General features: G+C 33.3%; 1 protein-coding gene across 4 annotated transcripts; it reads right to left on the bottom strand.

Moving 5' to 3' along the window:
• Nucleotides 1-466: 466 nt before the first annotated feature.
• Nucleotides 467-18,044, bottom strand: LOC122401940. Of its 4 annotated transcripts, none has more exons than XM_043404401.1 (5): nucleotides 17,872-18,044; nucleotides 3,040-3,364; nucleotides 2,801-2,953; nucleotides 2,580-2,724; nucleotides 467-2,316 (listed from the first exon to the last, which is right to left on the bottom strand). In XM_043404401.1, the coding sequence occupies exons 1-5, from the start codon at nucleotides 17,957-17,959 to the stop codon at nucleotides 1,702-1,704; spliced, it is 1,326 nt and encodes a 441-aa protein (XP_043260336.1). In that variant the 5' UTR covers nucleotides 17,960-18,044; the 3' UTR covers nucleotides 467-1,701. The 4 variants fall into 4 exon arrangements, with proteins under 4 accessions (XP_043260336.1, XP_043260338.1, XP_043260337.1 ...); XM_043404403.1 differs by lacking the exon at nucleotides 17,872-18,044 and adding an exon at nucleotides 5,610-5,737; XM_043404402.1 differs by lacking the exon at nucleotides 17,872-18,044 and adding an exon at nucleotides 5,606-5,702.
• Between the last annotated feature and the right edge of the window lie 1,767 nt (nucleotides 18,045-19,811).

Below are 19,811 nucleotides of genomic sequence, written 5' to 3'. Positions count from 1 at the left end.
CAGTGTTTCATGTTGGAATACTTATCAACGTATTGTCCCTACTTAAGAAAGAAAGTAGTTTGTACATTCTATCCTTTGTTCATGTGTCATTATACTGTACTTCTTTTAAAGAAATATAGGTTCTATAAAAAAAAAACTTATGTAATCTTGAAATCGAAAAAATTGGAACCTTAACTAAATATGATTTTTACCATATTATATGCTCCTTTCAATCAAATATACGTCTATCTTCAATATTTTTCCGTATTATTAAAAACAACAGAGATATTTAAAATTCCAGTCTTAGGTATCTCACCTTTTATATATATATATTTATAATATATACGTTGTTGAATATTTAAAAAAAAATAACGTTAAAATTATACATGTCTTTTTGAAAATTATAATTTTATGAAAATGACTGAAAATGTGATTTCATAAAAATACATTAGATACAAATAAGTTATTATAATAATATAAAGGTGCATTCAATTTGTAGGTACTAATTTTCAATACAATAGAATCTCCATTATCTGAATGTTCTACTATTTCTATTCAAACATTCTATTCTTTACATATTTTATTATCCGAACGGAACATATCCTCATATAATATCTCTTTTTTTTAAGAATATTCTTTTATTATGGTAAAAATTAACTTTGATCGTAATACAGTATGAAACTTGCAACGTATGTTTTAATTAAAATAACAACGTGTAGCGTTAACTACAGAAATACAACAAGAATTTTAAAAACATTGTAATATGTGTTGTAAGTACTATAAAACTAGTTATATAACGTGAACTTCTCTTTCCAGCCGTATCTTAGATACCAATTTTTCGTGTGAACTTCATCTCTGAAGACTAAATCAGCTACTCTAGACTAGAGTAGCGAATTCTACCGAAACTTTGTTTCCGATCTTATGTTGGCTTATTTTACACTATGTATCCCGAAAATCTGTAGACTTGAATTACACGTAATTTGGACTTGGGCTTAATAAAGAAAGTCTCTGAATCTCATGAACTTGGATGTAAACTTGCGAAACCTCGACTGAATTTTTGACAAGAAAAAAGGTCCTTTTATGGCACTTTCGATAAGTATCGCTACCTAATTAGAATTTTTTCAGATCTTATCAACAGGGTTTTATTGCCCTTCGTACCTGGCTAGCCAGAAATACGTTGCTTCTTCACATCCTACCCTTAACCTAAAATTATATCTACAGAAATATACTATCTCATGTTGCAGTAACAATATAAGACATTGGAGAAGATATGATTATTAGCATTAAAAATGTCTCTATAAATATCTTCAATGCATTTGTGCCTTGAGGATAAAAGACTTCAATTGTTCATAATGCAAAAAGAATGTAAAAGTATTTAGACGATTTAACAATCAAAAATATAGAATTCGTACATTTTAACAAATTTGTACGCGTATACGTATTACGAATGTGTTCCATTTGTTATTCGTATTTACATTATTCAAAAGAGAAACAAATAGAATGTTCAACGTTAGAAAAGTGAGCATTTTATTTTCTAAACGATCACATATCACTTATTATTCAGATAAAACAAATAATGGAGGTTCTTCTGTGTGCAGACTTTAGAATCCACAAAAACATTGACAACGAATTAAATATATACAAACTGTAAAATAGAAAAAGTATTTTTACAAGTAAATACTATAAAGAAATATTCATGTTATACATATTATAACATGTTATTTACAATTCTGTAGTGATTTCATCTTGTGGTCGAAAACCAAGTATTGTAAAGTCATCAATGAGGTATTCACGAACCCGTGACCAATCAGATAGAATAGTATAGTTAGCAGCCTCTGTAGTACTTTGAAATTCCCATTGTGGGTTTAATTCATGATCAAGCCCATTTCCTTCACACTCATCTATTGCACAAATTGGTTCTGTTAAAGTTGCACCGGTATTATAAGTATGATTGAAAGTTGAAATGGCAAGCTCTTGAAAATGTGTACTTGAAGGTTTCAGTTGTTTTTGGTTGTCATACACTAGCGGAGTTGTCTGTCCTATACTAGATCCATTTGGGCTAAGTTTCTCATTGTACGCTCCAGAACTGTTTTGCCCGAGGCTAGAACTTACAGGGCTGTCCTTTACATATCCAAGGCTGGAGCTTGCAGGACTGATACTTGACTTATCACTTGCTTGAAATGTTGTAAGTGGTACATTTGCTTGGAATGTAGTCAGATTAGTTGGAGTGGTTCTCAGCTCATATGGCTGAGGTGATTGTGTGATTGTTGTTTGCTGCGGTGAATTCATTTGAACGGATACTGTTGATTGTTGCAAGAATGTCACAAGCTGAGCCACCTTAAAGAGTAAAACAAATATTCGCTATAATATTTTCTTTGTTTAAATTCATATAAAACGTTGTATTTTTTATTGGTATATGCAACATTTCAACTTCTTTCATCTATATACACAGAAAAGTAACTACATTAATTATGCTTTCAACGTGTATCACTCACCAAAATGTTTTAAAGACTTGCATGAAAAAGAATTAAAATATAAAATATCAAGCTGTTTGAAATCAATTCTTTCTAAATCGATGTTTAAATAAATATTTAACTTACTTCAGGAGAACTGTGCCTCTTATAACGCCTCAAGAGTCTTTCTGCCCATGAAAAGAGTCTTTGCCAATCATCTGGAGGAACTGGTATTTCATCATCTCTTCTGTTAATAAGAACTAGTATCCTTGCCAAATCACGTAAAACTGGTCTGTAAATTGTATATATGTATTTAAAAAATTTATTAATTAAAATATTGTATTAAGTACATATATAAATAATTATACCTATATGCTTGTATTCCAACAGCACCATCCCCATTGTTTCCTGAATAATATAATTCTCTAACTTGTCTTCTAGTATCGTTGAGCATAGATAGAAATGTATTACCCTCTCCCCTAAGTGTTGCAAGGTGTTTTAAAAATTCTCTTCTCTCTGCACTAAAACACAAGTGAAAACACACTCTTTCTTTATAACTAATATTGTCAGTTTTATAAATTATAATTGTAATATATTAAAAATATACCTGTCTTCAAATTGCTGAATAAATTTAGCAGTTTTTTTCTTTTTTCTATGCACAATTATAGCTCCGCATAATATAATGAGGATACATATTGTTGCTCCAGAAACAACTCCTACCAAAATGGCTACCTGACTACCAGTGAATCCAAACATATATCCAGTTTCTTTGCAAATTCTGCCCATATATTCATCTCTAGTCGACCAATCTGCAATGTGACCTGGTGGACAAGTATCGACACAAGTTCCCTGATGTAAAAGTACTGCACATCTAGCACATGTACCATCTCTGCATCTCTTGCATCCTCCTTGCCCTTCGATACATTCTACAACTATAAAAAATGTACGTTTTACTTTTTTCTGCACAGAATAATTAAAAAAACATATACTTGCTAAGACTATAATAGAATTCTATAAATTACTATTCTGAGAACATATGTACTTTAATATTCCTCTTATGTACATATCTTAATTGTCTTTACACAGTTTCAAAAGCTCTTAACAGATTTATAATTATTGTACTAACTGTATATTTACCTTCTTTTTCTTTTTTTATCTATTCTTCTTAACCATTTAACTATTCTATTACAACTACTTCTAGTTAAAACTTTCTTTTTATTAAATGTTTCATAATTTTTCTTGCACAAACATTTTCTTCTGTACTTTTCATTTAAATACATACTTTTTTACTTTCTTATACAATTTAGTCCTTATTATTAATTTTAAATTATTATCCTTTCTTTAATTCTAAAAGTATCCTTGTGTTAAACAAGATTTAATGTATATTGAGGATTAGGAGACATTGTCTCTAGATGGAATTCATATTCAGTGGTCAGGATGTTTGAAAAAGGTTATTTTATTATCGGTAATAACATTGCTATCACAAAAATGTATTTCATGGATAAACAGAGAAATTGTTCTTACATAATGAACATTATTCAGGGATAATCTTTATAAATCTGAAATATTATTACATAGAAGTTGCATTAATAATATGCAGTACATATATCCAATGTACAATTTTTAAAAACAATTTGATTATAAACTATATTTATTCAATATATTTGTAAACATATCTAAACATACAAAGTTGCTATAGGTATTACAATTATTATTTAATGCCAATTGAAGCATAAATATACAGTTACTTATGTCTCTTATGTATGTCGACCAAATAGTACCATTTATGTAGCTTTATTACTTACATTAAGGCTTTTTTATACGAAACAAATGCAAGACATTACATGCGAAATTTATTTGATTTCATTTAAACGCATACGTTTCACGTGATCTGTTTTTCTTTTTAATTATTAATTATCGAGGTTAAGTAAAACGCCTGTCGCCTCTCCTTAAAGTAGATATGTTTCCAGGTCAACAAAACTGTGATAGCACTGTCTCAAATTATACATCAGTTCTATTCACAGCAGTTCTTGAGAGCAGAGCAATTCCGCTAGTTTCTCTCCGTTATAATAGTACACAAATAAAGTTTTAAAACTTTATGTAGATACATGTATATACTTCGTCATAAGTCGAGCTCATTGTCAAGAATGATATACACTGCTATACACTGAAAGGGACTGAAATATTTAATTAAATTTTAACATTGTTATATGCACAAATTCAAGTGACCGCTTTAAGTCGCATCCTCGACTGTCTACAACTGAGAATGACGTCACAAACTATGTTCTCTCTACCGATACCGCTAGATGCCTTCATGTTTGAAAGATAGACAGCAAGTTAGTACGAAGAAATGACAGAGTAACTGAACGGATATAGTGGGGGGTTGATCTTTCAATGGCCTTGAGTTGGTGAGATTAATTTTATTCCGATATAACATATTTGAAGGGTTCGCTGTAATAAGCAGCTCCACTTTTAACATATTGTTTTGTTATTGTATATCCTATTTAATTAATAAAACTGTGATGTTTCACTTCGCGTAAACAGGAGTTAACTTCAAACAATAAGTATACTCTTTCTGCAGCAGATCAGCAAATAATAAAAGGAAACAAATATTTAATTACGAAGTACATTTATACACGAGAGTGTTTATAATATTCGTCTAATGAAATCATTAAACTGAAGCATTCGATATAATATAATACGCATAACAAGAGATGGGTCTTAAGACTGCGTAAATGGAATTAGAAAATAATGCAACAATATATACCGTTTTTAGTGGATAACGATCGCTTTCGCTTGCGACCATTATACAGTAGCCAATTTAATTTAATTCTTCAAAGTAATAGAATTATTTTGTTTCACTTCCACAGTTTTTAATTCAATTAAAAGTATTTATAACAGAATTTTATTTCATGAATGCAATTTTTATTAAATCTAAAATAAGAATATTAAGCCAGTTAAAGTAACTTTATTCGTTCTTGGAAACACTTAATTAAAAAAATAAACTTTTCCTTTTAATAATTGCACGTTTCGTGTGTTTGCTAACACGCATTAGTACACTTTCGTTAGTAAGGAATATTCAATTTTAATCAAATGTAAATATAATATTACGTTTCGTAATTTTATGATCTTTAAGATTTCGTCGTAAAACAGTAATAGTCTGTTTCACATACCTACCACTTTGAACATAATTTTTGTTTTTTCACGCGTTTCCTACTTTCACAACGATTTTATGGCACTTAATTCTTGCGGCATCCATTTTTCTTTTTTCATTTTACCAACTGCAGAAAGGTACCAGGAACCATAGAAACAAACATTTCATTCCAAACTTCGAACATCGACACAATATCTATTTGTATCAAATTTCTATGAATTGTTGATGTTACTATATTTGAAATTTCAGAAGTCCCCTCGACTGACAAATTTTCTTTGTTTTCTATTAAATTACAAATTTTATCCTCGTCAATTTCAGAATATCGAACGGCAGGGACTTATGGGACGACCTAATACTTTGATCCACTGACTACGGTGGATTTCACTGTGACTGCCTCGTCGGTAAGGCCCTTGGCTGCTCGTATTTCTATCAATTCACTTGTTTCGGGAGCTGAAACGTGTAAACTTTGACACCTGCTCGAGTTTACGACCTCGCTATATCGTGGCCCGTACTATACATAGAAATTTTTTGACGATCACCGATGAATTAATTAAAGCAAAATCGTTGGATTGTTATCGAAACTCGTGTTAAGATATTTGTGGAAAAGGTGTTAACATAAAACCGTTAGTTTTACGTGTAACGTTGGATGCGTTACACTTACGGTGTAAATGCGCATGTGCGTCCACTAGTCATGAGCATCTGCTACCCATCCGGCTCTATTTACCAATTGTGCTCGTTAATTTCACGACACTCTGTTTCTTCGTGCTAATTGGACGCTTTAATAGATTTCCTACGGACCAAAATGTTCGAAAAAGAAACGAATTGTAACAGGATTGGACGCAAGAAGATGGCACTTGACGCTACCAAAATGTATTTTCGTATGCTATTCAACATTTCATACGAAGCCGTCAATTTGACGGATGTCAGGTTCCATATTTAAAATTGCAGAACGCGTAAATATTATTTTTTAACAACTTATATTGAATTTGTTTGATGCAATGGCACGAATACATATTCTAATTAAAAAAAAAATCGTGTTTTAAGGTAATCGTCAACATGAAAGGTATCAATAAATATACGTGCGATCAATGCTCGTAAATCTAGTGTTATGAACATACCATTAATGTATAATAATACGAGATTCATGTTATTTTCTATTTCTATAGTAGTAAACGTTAAACATTTTAATCCGTTCACATTCTGATCTGTGAGTACATAAAGAATATTAAAATGTATCATAACAAAACTTTTGTAGTGAAACCACTGCTCGCGATACTCCTTGACCTGTTTAACCGGCACAGCGAATAAAAGATAAAAAAAAGAGTCAATTTAATTAGTAGCGCGAAGAAATTTATTTTACATTTACCAATGTTCACATTTACCGATTTCGTCTTCTATTACGCACGAGTTTTGCTTTCGCAACGGAGTCGTTGCCTTTGCGGCTTATCGACCTCCCAACGTCCTTACAAGTAATTCTTAAAAGGACACTGTAATTCGAACATTTTCCAACAGGTTAACAGATAAGCAAGAATGGCTAAATGAATGAATAAATGTGGGGAAAAAAACCATCGGAAGAAAAGATTTTCTCCATACGATGAATTATCGATTATCATCCGATGTTTCAGAATTGTTTGATAAAACTAGAAAGATTCTACGTCCGGATACAGTTCGTTGAGCGTTAAAAGAAAGTGGTTGCAATGGTAGACTGCTTCGTAAAATGCTATACATAAATAAAGAAAATCGCAGAAGAAGATTGATATTTGTCAAGCACTTTGTTTCTAAAAATCAAATCAAACTGTTGGCCACTGTTACATTGCGTGAAATACTGTATTCAAAATATTCGATTGGTCTGTTAATCTTTATTTGTATAGCGTGGTCTGTGACGTACGATTTTCCAACTTTAACGAACGTGTTAAAAATATTGTCCACAAAGAAAGGCGAACATCTTAGAATATGAGCATCGTTGCAGCGTGTGCTGGTATGAATCCAGAAATTATAAAACGTGCACGTGACGTGGCGGTTCAAAGGCCTGCAACAGTGCAGCGATGATAATGGTCTACATTTAGAGTATCTATCATAACGTAATAATTATTATTCTACAATTATTCACGACCTCCCGTGATCTTGAACGCGTTGAAATTATTAAGACTTATCAAAATTTTCGTTCGATTCGAATAACGTTCTGTGCGCCTCGTTCTTAGCTTGCCCCAGTTTCTAGAATCAGTCCACGTACAGTATTCGTATCAAAAGGATCAAGATCCACCTCGTATCTCCCATTTATTCATTTGAGCTGACTTCTTGCTTTCTGCCATCGGTCTATGATATCTCAAGCCACGTTTCCACACGCGCAACGGACGCCACGGAACATAATTATGACGCCTTTTCGATGCGCGGTGCCTTTACGAGTGACTCTTTTTAAGTGCTTCAAGTGTGTTCAACGACGCGCGTAGTACACTCTGTAACACAACCCTGGGGCACACAGTACGTTTAGATTATTAAAATATCTACCACGTTGGGGCTGGATCGGACTTTTCTAGATATCGCTGTCGCGTTCTTGTATTACAGACTGCACTCTAAAACGCAGTCTAGGATCTAAGCTAGGAAACCCATATTGCTAAATGTCGAACCACGATTACGTTTCGCCGGCGTCAAGCGCATAAGTTACATACTATACTGTACCACCACATGAATGCATTGCATCATCGGTGCAAAACTTTTGTACGACGATCTTGGTGATCATTGGGCTCGTTTGATATAAAAGGGAAGAAAGCCGAGTCTTACACGTCCGTGTATCGCGTAATACAGTTACTGGTAATTAAATATTCATACCACAATTAAGCGGATCATTAATTTTTATTACATGATGTAATTACGAAGATTCTTACGTAGAAAACATTCAGGATTAAAGGAAAGGTATTCCTTAAAAAATTGCAAATATTACTTATTAAATTTAAAAATATTACTTACGACAAATAGACTGATGATATTGCCGTTAAAATTATTTATGTTTCGTAAACAAAATATAACTCAAGTCATTAAAATAGATGTAAATTATTAAAGCTTTCGTTTATATTATAATGCAATTAGTAGGAGTAATTTGTTACGTACACCAATTAGCAAAGTATTAAAATGTTCGATTCAGGCAACGGAATATAACAGTATTGATCTCGATATTTTCGAGATATTTTCAACGAAATATAAGTTTATAAAGGGCGAGTTTACGTACATTTTCAGGATAGATTACACTACCATTAATCGTTGATATTATAATTTATGCTGTTAACTAATGGAACGATGTATGAATATATGTATAGGAACATAGCGTGAAACTCGCTTTCCAGTATTCTGTCTGCATTCGCAGTGACGACTGGCAATACATTGGGAGAAAGTCCTGGTCACCTTTTACATTTCAAGCTACGAGTTCGTAGAACTACATTTTACGGTTTTTCTACTCGCGGAATGATCGGTATCTTTATATTTTAAGCAATTATCATTCCTAGCAAGAAATTTAAGTAGTTATGCAATTTGAATATACATCATAATTCCACGTCGGTAATAAATAGCTTGTGGAAACGAAATCTGATGCATAAAAAGTATATTAATTAAAAAAAGTTATTAATTTTAATATTAGGTAATTTACGTTATAAATATGTGTTGGGTTCTTTTTCAAAAGTTTACAGTAGAATACTCCGTTAAGCCATTTTCATAATAACCGGCACGCGCGTGCACGTATACTTGCAAAAAGTAAAAAATTGTTAAAAATAAAATTCGCTTTAAATATTATTAGGGAACCTAATTTTTGTTATATGTAATGCATCGATACACGGCATTCCTTGTTCAATCGATAAAAGAGAAATTGCCGTTTAACCACGTATGAGAACTTTCCACATACCCACGGTCAATTTAGTTATGTAGCACGGCAATCTGCATCAGTGACAAAGTAGGAACCGAGTTCTCTCCTAAACGTTTCCTTATTGCGGAATCCGTCCTCATTTCGCAAAGTGGAAGTTCGTCGGTCACCGTGTGACAATATAAATGTAAAGTGGGAGAAACTTAACAACGTCGTTGTTACGACTTTAAATAGAGCTGGTCGAAAAGGTATTCGTATTATTTGCACGATATCGTTAGAAAAATATTAAGCGTACGAATACTTTTTTCGAGCCACTGTAACACGTCATACTCGCTTTACAAATGTTCCAGAAAATTGTTCGATATATCAGTTCTGTAATTGCAAACAAAATTAATTGACACAATAGATATCTTTACATACAGGGTGTTCAGCCACCCCTGGGAAAAATTTTAATGGGGGATTCTAGAGGCCAAAATAAGACGAAAATCGAGAATACCAATTTGTTGATGGAGGCTTCGTTAAAAAGTTATTAACATTTAAAGTTCCGCCAGTACTGAATTTTTTTCTCGAAAATACGCAGGATTTCGGGGGTATGTCTATTCACCAAAAATGATTGTAATTGACCCCCCCAACCGAAAATAATTTTTCCAGAACGATTTGAAATTTTTTTTTTCGTCGAAAAAAGGCACCTAATTAGATTTTCAGTAAGGAATTTTTTTCTCGAAAGTGTGTAGGATTTCGGGGGTAATTGTAATGACCAAAAATGATTGTAATTGATCCCCACAGCTAATAATATTTTTTCCAGAACGATTTGAAATTTTTTTTTTCCGTCGAAAAATTTCACACCTCGAATTTTTTTCTCGAAACAGCGTAGGATTTCGAGGGTAATTGTAATGACCAAAAATGATTCTAATTAACCCCCGCAACCGAAAATAATTTTTCCAGAACGATTTGAAATTTTTTTTTCCGTCGAAAAATTTCACATCTTCTCGAATTTTTTTCTCGAAAGTGGATAGGATTTCGGAGATATGTGTATTCATTGAAAATGATTGTAATTGACCCCTGTAACCGAAAATAATTTTTCCAGAACGATTTGAAATTTTTGAATTTAATTGTTAATAACTTTTTAACGAAGCCTCCATCAACGAATTGGTATTCTTCATTTTCGTCTTATTTTGTCCTCTAGAATCGTCCATTAAAATTTTTCCCACAGGTGGCCGAACACCCTGTATATTAACTGGAAGACAGTTAAATAGAACGTAAGTTTAGACGAATAGAGGAATTAATTAGTTAACGATCTTATACAAGTGGCAAGCTTGGAGAATTAATTCGAATGATGAATATATAACAAAAGGAACATATAATGAGTATCTGGTACATAACAGAAACAGGGTTAAGCAACGGCTAAGATGCCAGTGCTCCGTTAGTACGCCACTTCTGATATGTACCAAGATTTTATACCCGTTATTGTCATTCGTATCTAATTTCTTATGGCCTTGAACTATTATCGTGGTATACAGTGGCGGGCATATACTCACGAACACTTCTTAACGTTAGTATCTCTCGTTGTAGAAACGATATTGTCAGTTGTTTGTTTGTATCAGTGAAATGTTCCTTACAGAAGAGTTTATTACATTCTAAAGAATAATCGAATAGTTCCTAGAAAAAGGGGTACGTTGCATTGCATAAATTTGAGACTATACTGATAAACGGTTTACTGTTCACTGCAGTAACTAAGAAGCAGTTGGTGCAACGTTACACCATTCTTTTATTTTAAAAAGTAAATTATAATCCACTAAGGAGAAAGTGATTTGTTAACTACGAATCACATTATGCTGACCACAATTCCACGATAAAATAAAATTCGAATATTCGTAACGTACGTCCTTTTTCCAGGGAGCTATTCAATTATTGAAATTATGGTCAGTATTATAAAAACACGGTTCACCGCAATGCGGTATTTTTCACGTAGCCGCACGAAACCTGCCCAATTATCGGGTCCATATTAATATAGGTATTATTTTTAATATTTGTATAATTGTCGAAAAACACAGAAATGGTCGGTTTCGAGTTACTTAATTTTTTGCCCATATCTGTTAGCTGTTCAATACGAACGATGTTAGCCAGTATCGTCGCTCGAGTTTCTCATATTTGTACAAATAAGTAACTGTACTTCGTAATTTACCCGTGATCCCGAAGCGACCGAGCGAATGGTCGGTGCACGAGAGCAACAGAGAAACTCGTACACCGAGAATTCGTTCTCTGAGAGAACCAGTCATTACGTAACTTTGTTAATGCCAGGACCTATCCTGCCGCCAGAAATATACAGTTATAACTCATGGATTCCGTGAAACGTAAGTAAACTGACTAAGAATGTGGAACCTCGAACAATATACGCGTTTGGAAGGTGGGACACACGCCGCCACGTGAAATGCACCGGTGACCTAGCAACGAAGTCCGCATAACAATGATATTGAATCTTGCCTCGCGATTTCGCAATCATATTTACGAATATTCGCGTTTTAAAAATATTCAAGAGATCGGAAACACGATCGAAAAATACAGGGTGTTCGGCTACCCCTGGAAAAAAATTTTAATGGGAAATTTTAAGGGCCAAAATAAGAATATCAATTTCTTGATTGAGGTTCCGTTAAAATTTTTCGGCGAAAAAACAATTCTTCAAATCGTTCTAAAAAAATTATTTTCGGTTGCGGGGGCCAATTACAATCATTTTGGGTCATTACAATTACCCCCGAAATCCTAAGCATTTTCGAGAAAAAAATTCGAGTGAGTGCTAAAATTTTTCGGCGAAATTGAAAAATTTCAAATCGTTCTAAAAAAATTATCTCTGGTTGCAGGGGTCAATTACAATCATTTTTTGTGAATAGACATATCCCCAAAATCCTAAGCATTTTCGAGAAAAAAAATCGAGTGTATTAAAATTTTTCGGCGAAATTGAAAAATTTCAAATCGTTCTAAAAAAATTATCTTTGGTTGCAGGGGCCAATTACAATCATTTTTGGTGAATAGACATATCCCCAAAATCCTAAGCATTTTCGAGAAAAAAAATCGAATGTGTTGAAATTTTTCGGCGAAATTGAAAAATTTCAAATCGTTCTAAAAAAATTATCTCTGGTTGCAAGGGTCAATTGCAATCATTTTTGGTCAATACACATACTCGCGAAATCCTACGGATTTTCGAGAAAAAAATGCTTTACCGAAAATATACCGTGTGGCCAGGAATGTTTCATGCGTATGCCTAAAAATCATAACTTCAGTACAGATTGGAGGATTTTAATATTTTAAAAGGCAAACAACGCATATTTAGGTGAAGAATATGTAGAAATTCCAAGACTATTCGAAAAGTTGTCACTGACATCCATTTGTGTTCCCAGTAAATGTAATTAAACAATGAAAAGAACCGTAAAATTGAGTAAACTTCGAGGAGACTAGAAACCGACACGGTAAGAAAACTATGCGGTCATGGAACCACTGCATATGCGCATTGAAAAACCGTTAACATTGTGTAAATCTCAAGGTTCATTTTCTTAAGACGCGAATCGTGCACATTTAAATGTCGTACCGTATATCTCGTATCTTCGATCGAGAACATATTTAGAAATAAATTTTTTTATCGAAATGTAAAAAATATTGACGTTTCTAAAAATAAAAATCATCGTACAGTTTCATATACATGATTGTTTTATTAAATTTTTAATTTATTAGTAAAATTTAACGGTTTTTCTCGATTAAATGGCAATTGAAATAATACAGAAATTTACTTATTACAATTACAATCTACTCTTGGGTGGATCTTTGTGTTAAAATTCTCTTCGCGGAAATCCAAGACCAATGTTATTTTATTTTATCGCACGAGTATTGTATTTCGAAACTGTTCTCATCGAATTAAAGTCCCTTATAGAAGGTAACGAGATAGCCGAGGATAAGAGGAACAGAAAATGACGAAGGAAGGGGCAGGAGAAGGATGCAGATGTTTCGCTGACGATGAGTTACCAGAGCCAAGGCGGAAGTTGTCAGACCGGATGCCGATAGTAAGATTGCCGTGTGCTTTATAAAAACATGTATTTGGACGATAAGGTTGCTGGGTCTCTTTAAAAATTTATGAAATTATACCTTATTACGTATTTAACTGCAAAATCATATTTAAAGGTACGAGCTTTCTTTTAATTAATTTACAGGATTATTACTTATTATCGTGCATATTATCATACCTAAAGTTAGTCATCGGTTCAGAAATAATGTTCGATGTGTTACGTAAACATACTAAAACATAAAATAGACTTTCTTTATTTAGAAAAGAATTCGAACGTTAAACAAGCTACGAAGTACTAAAACAAGCATCATCACAATCGATGTAAATCACAGTGGATATTTCGAACGATGAAAGTGATTTTACTCCAATAAGAATATAAGTTTGTTGTGACTGTGTAGTAGAGAGTGACGATAAATAATGTCGTTAAAAATGTTCACTATTAATAAAACATAATTGTTTTCTTTTTTTAATACTAGTTTATTAATTTTTTTACCGTGATAATTTTTAATTATAAATTGAGCTAGTATAACTGATTGTACTAAATAGTTTATACGCGATGTTAGATAACACCTTATTTTCCTTAATGAGAGATTAACAGGTCAATTTCGTATCATTTTCTTGTGTAATCGTTTGCGCGAATTATTGGAATAAGTTCCATTAGACGTAGTACGTCACATGTGATTTATGCATGACTGTGCAACGTTTCATTTCAGTCGAGTAGCCAGACAGTTCTTCAGCGAACGATTTTCTAACAGATGGATGGGTTCCTGCGGAACCTTTACCGCCTGACCTATTCATCCGGCACATTGAAATCTGTTCGACTTTTATTCCTGAAGCTATTTAAAAGCAATTGCTTATTCAAACGTTGCGTTCCTAAACAGACCGGTATTCCAAATATGCCGCGCTTCCTCTGCTTTCTGCGAGGTTTCGTACAATAGTTAAGTGTATGCGTAAAGAAGAAAAATCCAAGCCTGAAACCGGCGGAGTCGAGTGTGCGTAGAAAATGCGGGTCTCGTGCGGTACAAGTTGGTTTACTCTGCATTGGACACACGGATCAGGCTAGATTCGTAGAAGAAAACGGTACCTTGGAAAATCAAATGGGAGTTCGGCACGGAGACTACCGTTCCAACTTCCCTTTCTACTACCAGTTCTCTACACCGTACGCTACTCGAAAAAGTCTAGATTCCGCTTACCTACGGTGCCTTCGAGATTGTTGACGTGTACAGTAATGCATGGCTCGCGCCTCGCAGTAATACAATTTATGATCTGGACGTAGAAAGAATGGTGTTCTTTGAGATTAAAATTCACTTTAGGATGATCAAACAATTAAACCAAAGGTTCGAACAAAACTGTTGAAATTTTTAATTACTTAAAAATAATCTTTCTCCTTGTTTGTTAATTAAACGTAGAAAGAATGGTGTTCTTTGAAATTAAAATTCACTTTAGGATGATCAAACAATTAAACCAAAGGTTCGAACAAAACTGTTGAAATTTTTAATTATTTAAAAATAATCTTTCTCCTTGTTTGTTAATTAAATGAAAAACGCGATCACAATCTGCAGCGATGTTAGTAGAATTGTTGTGCATGTAAAGTCTGAGGCATCAATTATTCCGAGTAATGCTTGTACGAAACAATAACTATGAGAGAGAAACGGTACGATTCTCCTAATTAAAAAAGACTTGAGTAATCTTTTCATCTAAATGATAGCTATGGTACCATATTGAGCAAGTTGCTCACAGGATGCTACCGCTTATCGAACTATCTAGCGATGCGCTCGTAGCACGTGCATACGATAAAAGACTAAACGTATGGTGTTAACCCCGGACACGGCCGACGAATTATAAAGAGCATAATGTTCCAATAGGAAAATGAACTATAATATACGTGGACGAAATTTCCATAAGAACACTACTATCTCGAATAAGAATAGCAAGAATTTTGATAATAATATCAAAGAAATGCTAAGCAATAATAGAAAGCAGAGAACCAAGAGAAGTTTAGACGTAATTAAAAGTGATTACCATTCGGAGAAAAGTTTTTAATTGAATAAAACTTTCTTTGAAAGTTAGCGATTCAGAATGATGTGCCTGTGTTAAAACTGTTATTTTATTGTGTATAAAATAAAGAAAATAGAATAAAATACATAACTTGCTGTATACATACCGAGCAGTTCAACACTATAAAAGTGTTACGGTAGAAATTGCTAGTAATCTGGCTGGCATAAATACTAAGTACCTGCTTTCTACTTGTAACACGATATAAAAAGACGTTCTAAGGTATTCATGTGTGAGTTTCGCTTTCAACATAATCCTTAACAGCCACTACTATCTTAGAAATAAAGAAAAGGTAAAAACTAATGAATTTATGCAATCACAGACTTCTTATAAAGAAAGTATCGGAGCAATTAAACGCTTCCAACGAACATACGTTTAAAGATTTGCCATTGTTATTTACTTAAGCCATTTTTTAAATTTTTCGCGTCTTCCAAATAATATATCATTTACTATAATTTATTAAGTATATGTACCTCTCGAAGTTGAAGATATTGCTTGTACCGATTTACGTGTAAAATACTTTCTGTATGTGCCTTTCACCAAACCTCTGAGTTCATTTTTAAATGTCGTTTAACAAGTTTCATTAATTCATTCCAATATAAAATAGGATTCGTTTATATCGAAAATAAATAAGTATATAAATATTGTTTATTTTCGTTATATGCACGTATAAAATGAACAATAATTATGACACCTTTTTCAACAATTTCAAAATTTTTTTATTTTTCGGAACGTACGAAGAGTACCGTACGATACGTTGTATCTCTAAGTTCGACCATTTTCTTCTAGAAGATTTTATAGAAGCATTTCCATCCTAGAAGTAGTATACCTTTCCCTTGCATCTACGGTTATGCCCAGTGGTGATTTGTTCTGGTCAGGGCTGGTAGCGTTCTCTAACCTAGAGTAACTCACACACAATCGTGCCCCAACAACGCAAAAACGATTCTTGTCTCCTTTCACTTGCACAAACAAGCCGCAAACATCTACTTCATTTCATCCACCATGATTGGTCGCATAACTCGATTGTATAAAACTTTATTATTACCCCCCATCCGATAGAATAATTTTCGCACGTATCCTTACGTAATGTATAATCACATTTAGTTTTATTAGCGATATGTATTGTCTAACATTTTATCGTTGTCCTGTATTACATTAATTTCTGTAATCTACTTATTCACGTACGTATTAACTCGCCGTACTTTTCATATATTTACTCGTATTTTGATTTGTCAATATACGTAACAATAGTAAACTAATAACCATTCAATTTGAAAATATTGCTGATGAAAATAACTTAATCGCAAATACAATGTTTGATAAGTAAAACTGAACGCGTATTCGGTCACCGTAAAAAAATAAATATTTTCTTTTTCTAAAGAAATTATTAATAGGGTTATTTCTTTAAAAGATTATATATCTTCGTGTCAGAATCACTATACATATGAAATAAATGACTATTTTTCATTAATCTATCTTTTTACTGTTAAATATTTACGAATGTGTACTCGGAATATTAAAATTTAAAAATTCATAAATATTTATAAAAATTTTGCACAGAATGGTACATTTCATGTCATTATCTTCACTTTGTCTTATCCTTTTAAATATTAAGTATCGATTTCTCTTTTATACGTTCATCAACAAGCTGTATAATCCTAATTTTTAAAAAATACTAATCGTCGAAACTAAACTGCTTTGACAGTGTTTTTAAATGTCATATTTGTAGATATTATTCCTCAACAACTGATAGAAAAATCACTATTTAGTACAAGACTCGCGAAGGAAACACGGTTGACATCAAAAGAGGATTTCTGATATGATGCATGTGCAAACTGGCAAGCATTGTAGAACAATTAATTTTGTGTTGATGTTTTATACACGGTGACGAAATATTATTTCAAGTAGGTATTCATCTTTTACGGTTCGTAATATCGCACGATTAATCGTACGGAATAAATGTAAAAATAAAATCTTTACTTAAAAATCAATGGAGCACGTAATTTTAGAAAGAATAAATCTACAATTCAAAACTTTGTAAATTTGTTTACACGATACGATATTATTTTTATTTCTCCATTCATATGTTTATATCATTGTAAAAGTATAGCGTAATGACAATATAGCAATAGTAAACATACAGTTACCAGAAACTATTCGATTAATTAAAACTTATTAATCTGTATTTTATGAAAGGATTTGAACAAACATAAGAGCACCAAAAATAATAAAAGACAAAAGATAACATAGAGATTTAATAAATCGGATTAACCACGTGTGTTTAAAGTACAGGATACCATAACACAGTATAGTTCATTTTTATTACCTCGTAATTCGTTTTCAGCCCACGCATAATCCACAAGACAGGAGAAGAGTGCTGCACTAAACTTCACTACTGTTGATAAATTACCCATTTTGAGTCGACATAATTCCTATGCCCGCCGCAAAAGTCACAAAACTTCATGAAAAACTAAACCATCATTCAGTCACTTAATAACACACCCATCTCTCGCGACAGTCGGTAGCATACTGAAGAAACAAATTCTATTAGAAAGTGGGAAGGTGGAAGGTGTTTTCATTCCCCCAACCAGCGATGTGAAGATTAAAACCATTGATATATTGGAGATAAGATCCACAATGTTGCATACTTTACTTTGAATTTCAAGATGGCGCATCGAGCGCGATATAGTATAGGGATTTGTTGTGTTGTGTGAGTGTAACGTCCGCGTAGCGTACGTCTCCCCACTCTGGCCCTCGTCCCTATATTATGTATAGTCAGTTACCAGATTATAAATAACTAGACTTACAACATCACAAAACATTATAACTATTATGTTCATTCACTAGTAATTATTATATTCAATCGCTAGGTAACGATTGTTAGTCAGTTATTCATTGTGATAGACATGTCAATCGGAAGAAAAGAACCCGATTAATAGGCCGCGATCATTTGTGACTCTATTGTTATATACCCGAGCCGCGCAAGGGCTCCTCTTTTGAATAATAAACCAAAGTATCCAAATTTTAGTGGTGATTACTCAATTCGGCAATAGTATGTGCGTCAGAATTAAAATAGAGTCTTCAACACTTTCCCAGACAGTGGGTTAGTGAGCGTCGAAGCCCGTCTGGGAAAGTAGCAGCGAATTGTCGTACTTACAAAATTGAAATGCCTAAGAGAACCCGTCGTTCCGGTCGTCGTTGACAAAATTCGCCGTCGCGCGTTCCTTTTGAATCGGCCGGCACCCGCGGACACGCAATTACGCGGTGTTTAGGCTCCGCCAATGGAAATCGAGACTTCCGCCGCCAACGCGCAACGCCGCCTTGCCGCAGGAGAAACCACGCCACCACTTGGACGACTCATTGCAATAAAGATGCCACTCCAACGTCCTGACCGCGTCAACATTCTAGAGGGCGATTCACGACGACAGCGCTACGTGGAAATCTACCGCCAGATCGCGACGCCGCCTCCGGAGGAAAATCTAACCAAGTAAGTCTAAGGAAATCCTTTTTACCAATGCCGACGGAATCCCGACGTAACAAAGTGTGCATGATAATCATACGATTATGGTAACCCAATCTGTAGACCATACTCAGTATGAAAATATCAGCATCGTTGTTGTTAAAAACTAAAACATCGTTAATGGACAAAATAACTTATAAATGGTAATTCTTGTGATTTGTCGAATGACATTGGCGATTCTCAATTGGTAGACTGTGATGTTGACAATGTTGTTTCACCAATTGGATGCTTATTGCCATATATGCACCATGCTTCGCAACAGATCCAATGTCCTTCCCCTAATGTATATGCATAAGTAGCTTTGAGCAATATCATATTATTCGAGTAAACTGTTACGTCGGACGTTACAAAACTTTTAATTCTTACTAGATTTTTCCCCTAGATTCGTTCGGTTAAATTTTGATTTCAAAAAATCTGTTAAAATTAAATGCACTTTCAATTAAAGAGCAATAATTTAAGTTTTATATATTCAATAAATATTGAAAGTATTACAAAATTTTATTCGTTATAAAGCTGATTTACCTTTGAATTTTAAGTTTATTTTTAAGTTTTCCTTATTGCTTCCTTGTAAACTCTCCCGCCAAACATCTTTTGCATTCCTCAAATTAGGTAAATTTTATTCACGAATAATGTATAAAATTTTTAGATTCATTCGTAAACTAATTTACGTTTACATTGTACACGTAAATTAGAAATCATTAACGACTTTTTTAAATTGACACAATTAAACACAATTAAAATTTGTA

The sequence above is a fragment of the Colletes gigas genome, unplaced genomic scaffold, assembly GCF_013123115.1.
Source record: "Colletes gigas isolate AHSC1104 unplaced genomic scaffold, ASM1312311v1 Colletes_gigas_Sc00030, whole genome shotgun sequence".
NCBI classification, from domain to species: domain Eukaryota; kingdom Metazoa; phylum Arthropoda; class Insecta; order Hymenoptera; family Colletidae; genus Colletes; species Colletes gigas.
The sequence above is the reverse complement of the archived record's forward strand: the minus strand, read 5'-3'. Positions and strand labels throughout refer to the sequence as shown.